This window comes from Volvox carteri (assembly GCF_000143455.1).
Source record: "Volvox carteri f. nagariensis unplaced genomic scaffold VOLCAscaffold_137, whole genome shotgun sequence".
NCBI classification, from domain to species: Eukaryota; Viridiplantae; Chlorophyta; class Chlorophyceae; order Chlamydomonadales; family Volvocaceae; genus Volvox; species Volvox carteri.
In genome coordinates this window covers 70,978-75,208 of record NW_003307680.1, presented here as the reverse complement: position 1 = coordinate 75,208, position 4,231 = coordinate 70,978, and the positions used below count along the sequence as shown (strand labels likewise).

At 57.3% G+C, this 4,231-nt stretch overlaps 2 protein-coding genes across 2 annotated transcripts in view; one reads left to right on the top strand and one right to left on the bottom strand.

Moving 5' to 3' along the window:
• The window catches only part of VOLCADRAFT_100685 (uncharacterized protein), a gene marked incomplete at both ends in the record, with an annotated part of 5,094 nt that extends 1,776 nt beyond the window's left edge, over positions 1 to 3,318 (bottom strand). The window contains 7 exons of the mRNA XM_002959215.1: positions 196 to 757; positions 846 to 1,205; positions 1,251 to 1,331; positions 1,377 to 1,394; positions 1,458 to 1,823; positions 2,477 to 2,542; positions 3,295 to 3,318. Of these exons, the coding sequence (XP_002959261.1) occupies positions 196 to 757; positions 846 to 1,205; positions 1,251 to 1,331; positions 1,377 to 1,394; positions 1,458 to 1,823; positions 2,477 to 2,542; positions 3,295 to 3,318 (1,477 nt within the window). The remainder of the gene's footprint in view (positions 1 to 195; positions 758 to 845; positions 1,206 to 1,250; positions 1,332 to 1,376; positions 1,395 to 1,457; positions 1,824 to 2,476; positions 2,543 to 3,294) is intronic.
• A 362-nt stretch (positions 3,319 to 3,680) lies between these two features.
• On the top strand, positions 3,681 to 4,079 carry VOLCADRAFT_100684 (uncharacterized protein; the record flags this gene model as incomplete). The annotated part of the gene is made up of 1 exon (XM_002959220.1): positions 3,681 to 4,079. One exon carries the CDS (start codon positions 3,681 to 3,683, stop codon positions 4,077 to 4,079), a length of 399 nt encoding a protein of 132 aa, XP_002959266.1.
• Between the last annotated feature and the right edge of the window lie 152 nt (positions 4,080 to 4,231).

The window sequence follows — 4,231 nt, the reverse complement described above, 5'->3', positions numbered from 1 at the left end:
ACTCGGCGGGCTGTAGTAGAAGAGCAAACATGGGCGAGCAGAGCCGATATGACTAAGGAAGCAGTAGGAACGTAGGCAGCAAAGGTAGGAGAGACAAGTACATGCCGCAGATGAAGGGAGCAAGGAAACGCAGGCAGAAGTCACAGCTCATAGGCACTAGGCAACCGGCTTGCGAGCACGGAGCAAACGACTCACCGCTAAGGGCTTTGTGGCAGATGTTGCATACGAATATGTGCTCTGCAGCACCATCGCCAACCAGCATAGTGCGGTTGGGCAGGTCCGGCTCCAGACGCATGCAATAGGGCACCTCCACACTAGCAGGGTCGTCCGGGCAGGCTCTGGGCAGCACCCGCGGTGGGCGCGGCTGTTGATCCGGTGGAAGCTGCTGGGGCTCGGGCTCGGGCTCGGGCTGCTGCCCAGCCGTCGTCAAATCCGGATCGCCAGTCTCCTGAGCACCAGCATCCACGTCCAGTGCTCCGTCCGCCGCATCATCCACCAGCCTGCCTGCTCCACTAGCACTACCGCCGTCCTCATCCACAGCACCAGCTCGCTCAGCCCGGCTAACACGATACCGAGCAGGTAGGACTGGATCAGGTGGCGGCGGTGCGTCTCCCTGAGCTGTACGCGCCATCCGCCGCCACACCAGAGTACGCCCCCAGCGCTGCACAGCATCCGTACACATGACGTCGGCACGTAAAATGTCAACGTTGGGAATCTCCGTCCAGTGCATCACCGTCGACTGGTCCTCCGAGCACACCTCAGAGCACACAGCACAGACACGGGAGGGCATGCGCCGGCGCAAGGCAGCAGCCATGGCACACATGCAGCTGCACGGTGTACGGTACCTGCCTGTCAGGTGGTAACTGACCGCCAGGAAGGTCCTGCACGCGGCCCTCTGGAAGCGCCAAAAGAAACTCGGGCAACTCAATCACGTCACCATGATGAAGGTCTGCGAATCGTAGAAGACGGTGCATGCGAGCCAACAGCGTATCCCTAGGGGCGGCTTGCTGATTCTGCTGCTGCACCTGCCGCGCAGCCGCATGCTGGGCCGTATTCCGCTGCTGCTGGAGCGCCCTCACCTCCGGGTCAGCACGTGCAGCTGCATGCCGTGCAGCGTCACGCAGCTGCTGCTGCACCCTCACTTCCGGGTCAGCACGTGCAGTTGCATGCTGTGCCGTATTCTGCTGCTGCTCATGCGCCCTCACCTCCGGGTCAGCACGTGCAGCTGCGCGCCATGCAGTGTCACGCACCTGCCGCCGTGCCCTCACCTCCGGGTCAGCGAGTGCAGCTGCATACTGTGCTGTGTTCCGCTGCTGCCGCTGCGCCCTAACCTCCGGGTCAGCACGCGCAGCTGCGTGGCGTGCAGTGTCACGCACCTGCTGCTGTGCCCTGACCTCCGGATCAGCATGCGCAGCAGCATGTTGTGCAGTGTTAGACACCTGCTGCCGTGCCCTCACCTCCGGGACAGCACAGGCAGCCGCATGCCGCGCAGCGTCCTGCTGCCGCTGCAGCAGCCGTAACTCAGGAAGGGCTGCCGCACGCTGCACAGCTTTCTGACGCCGCCATCTCTCTCGTACTTCTGCAGCAGAAGGGTCTGCATCCTGATGACGCCCCTCCAGCTGTGTATCTGCAGTAGCCGCCGTCTGCTGGCGGCCGTCCTCTGCGGGCCCCGCTGGAACCGTTGGTACGGCTTGCCGCTGCGATGCGGCAGGCTGCTGTTGCTCAGTTACACGAGGCGCACTCAAATCAGCGAGCGGGCGTGTTCTTCCACTACGGAATCCGTCCGCAAGGGACCCAAGCCGAAGCCGTTTCGAAACAGGCACCTGATCCGACATGAACGCGGACCCGACGAAGCGAACACGTATATTAGTTCAGCCGGGAAGAATACGGGCTCGTAAACGGCGAATAACGCAAAAGAATCGATCAGAAGGAGCAAGAAGCTGGAAAGTATTTCCGCGTAGTGAGGAGGGGAATCACGAGAAGCACAATCGAAGAACCTGTAGGAAACGCGTACGGCATTTGTTTCGGAGCGGAATCGAATGACGCGTCGAAGCGCACATCGAAATGCACGCTAAAGCTTTGCAGGCTGAATTGCGCACCGAATTACGCATCCAGACCCGCGTGAATCGTGCACTTCGGCTTCGGATTCGGCGGGCGCAAGCGTGTGCTTCGGCCAAGCATTTGAATCGTACGCAAGGTTCACAGTCGAATCCCGCAAAAAGGTCGTTCACATAACGAGCACCGAATTAAAATAAAGAGAAAAAAATAAAGAGAAAAAAAAAGAGAAAAAAAAGTGCGCGAACATCGCGCTCAGGGTTGAACCGACGACTTGGTGGACAGACGGAGAGACGGAACGACGGACTAGAGCGCGCTGTTCGCGCGTGTGGGCCGTAGCTCCGTCGCTGCGTGCGTTGCACGGCGCTTAAGGGCGTACGGCACAGCACAGCGCGTACGGCATAGCGCATACGACGCGTACGGCGTGTATGTCATAGCGTGTACATGTACACTGTGCAGTGTCATGCAGCCGCTGCTGTGCCGTCACCTGCGGGTCGGCACGTGCAGCTGCGTGATGTGCAGTGTTACGCACCGGCGGAAGAAAATTAAGCTTGTGGAGCCTAGCACGCAAATTTAGCCGTACGCGCTATGCTATGCTACGCTATGCCGTACGCGCTATGCTATGCCGTACGCGCTGCCGTACGCGCTATGCTATGTCGTACGCGCTATGCTATGCTACACTATGCCGTACGCGCTATGCTATGCCGTACGCGCTATGCTATGCTACATTATGCCGTACGCGCTATGCTATGCCGTACGCGCTATGCTATGCTACACTATGCCGTACGCGCTATGCTATGCCGTACGCGCTATGCTATGCCACGCTATGCCGTACGCGCTATGCTATGCCGTACGCGCTATGCTATGCCGTACGCGCTATGCTATGCTACGCTATACCGTACGCGCTATACTATGCCGTACGCGCTATGCTATGCTACGCTATGCCGTACGCGCTATGCTATGCTACGCTATGCCGTACGCGCTATGCTATGCTACGCTATACCGTACGCGCTATGCTATGCCGTACGCGCTATGCTATGCTATGCTACGCCGTACACGCTATGCTATGCTACGCTATGCCGTACGCACTATGCTATGCCGTACGCGCTATGTTATGCTACGCTATGCCGTACGCGCTATGCTATGCTACGCTATGCCGTACGTGCTATGCTATGCTACGCTATGCCGTACGCGCTATGCTATGCTACGCTATGCCGTACGCGCTATGCTATGCCGTACGGCCGTGTTGGTCATGGGGTACATATTGCGATAGTGGATTCTATCGTATGGATTTGGCTTCGGGGCTGTGAGGCGTCCCCTGGGTCGTGCTGTCGTGTGGGCATGGGTGTTTTTCGGTGGGTCCGTTGCACAAAGCGCGTTTTGAATCCCGCGGCTGATTGTACGTTGAATTGCATGTCGAATTGCGCGTTTAGAGCTATGCGAATCGCGCTGTATGAAGCGTGTACGGCATTCATTCCGACGCGGAAGCGCGTTTTGAAACGCGCATCAAATTATGCGCTAAAGCGCGCGTTGAATTCCGCGGCTAATTGTACATTGAATTGTGCATCGAAATGCGCATTTAGAGCTGTGTGAATCGTGCTGTATGAAGCGCGTACGGCATTCATATGAAGTGCGCATCGAATTATGCGCTAAAGTGCGCGTTGAATTCCGCGGCTAATTGTACGTTGAGTTGCGCGTCGAATTGCGTGTTTAGAGCTGTGCGAATCGCGCTGTATGAAGCGCGTACGGCATTCATTCCGACGCGGAAGCGCGTTTTGAAGCGCGCATCGAATTGTGCAACAAAGCGCGCGTTGAATTCCGCGGCTGATTGTACGTTGAATTGCATGTCGAATTGCGCGATTAGAGCTATGCGAATCGCGCTGTATGAAGCGTGTACGGCATTCATTCCGACGCGGAAGCGCGTTTTGAGGCGTGCATCAAATAATGCGGTAAAGCGCGCGTTGAATTCCGCGGCTAATTGTACATTGAACTGTGCATCGAATTGCGCATTTAGAGCTGTGTGAATCGTGCTGTATGAAGCGCGTACGGCATTCATTCCAGAATTGAAGCGCGCATCGAATTATGCGCGATGAATTCCGCAGCTAATTGTACGTTGAATTGCGTGTCGAATAGCGCGTTTAGAGCTGTGCGAATCGTGCTGTATGAAGCGCGTACG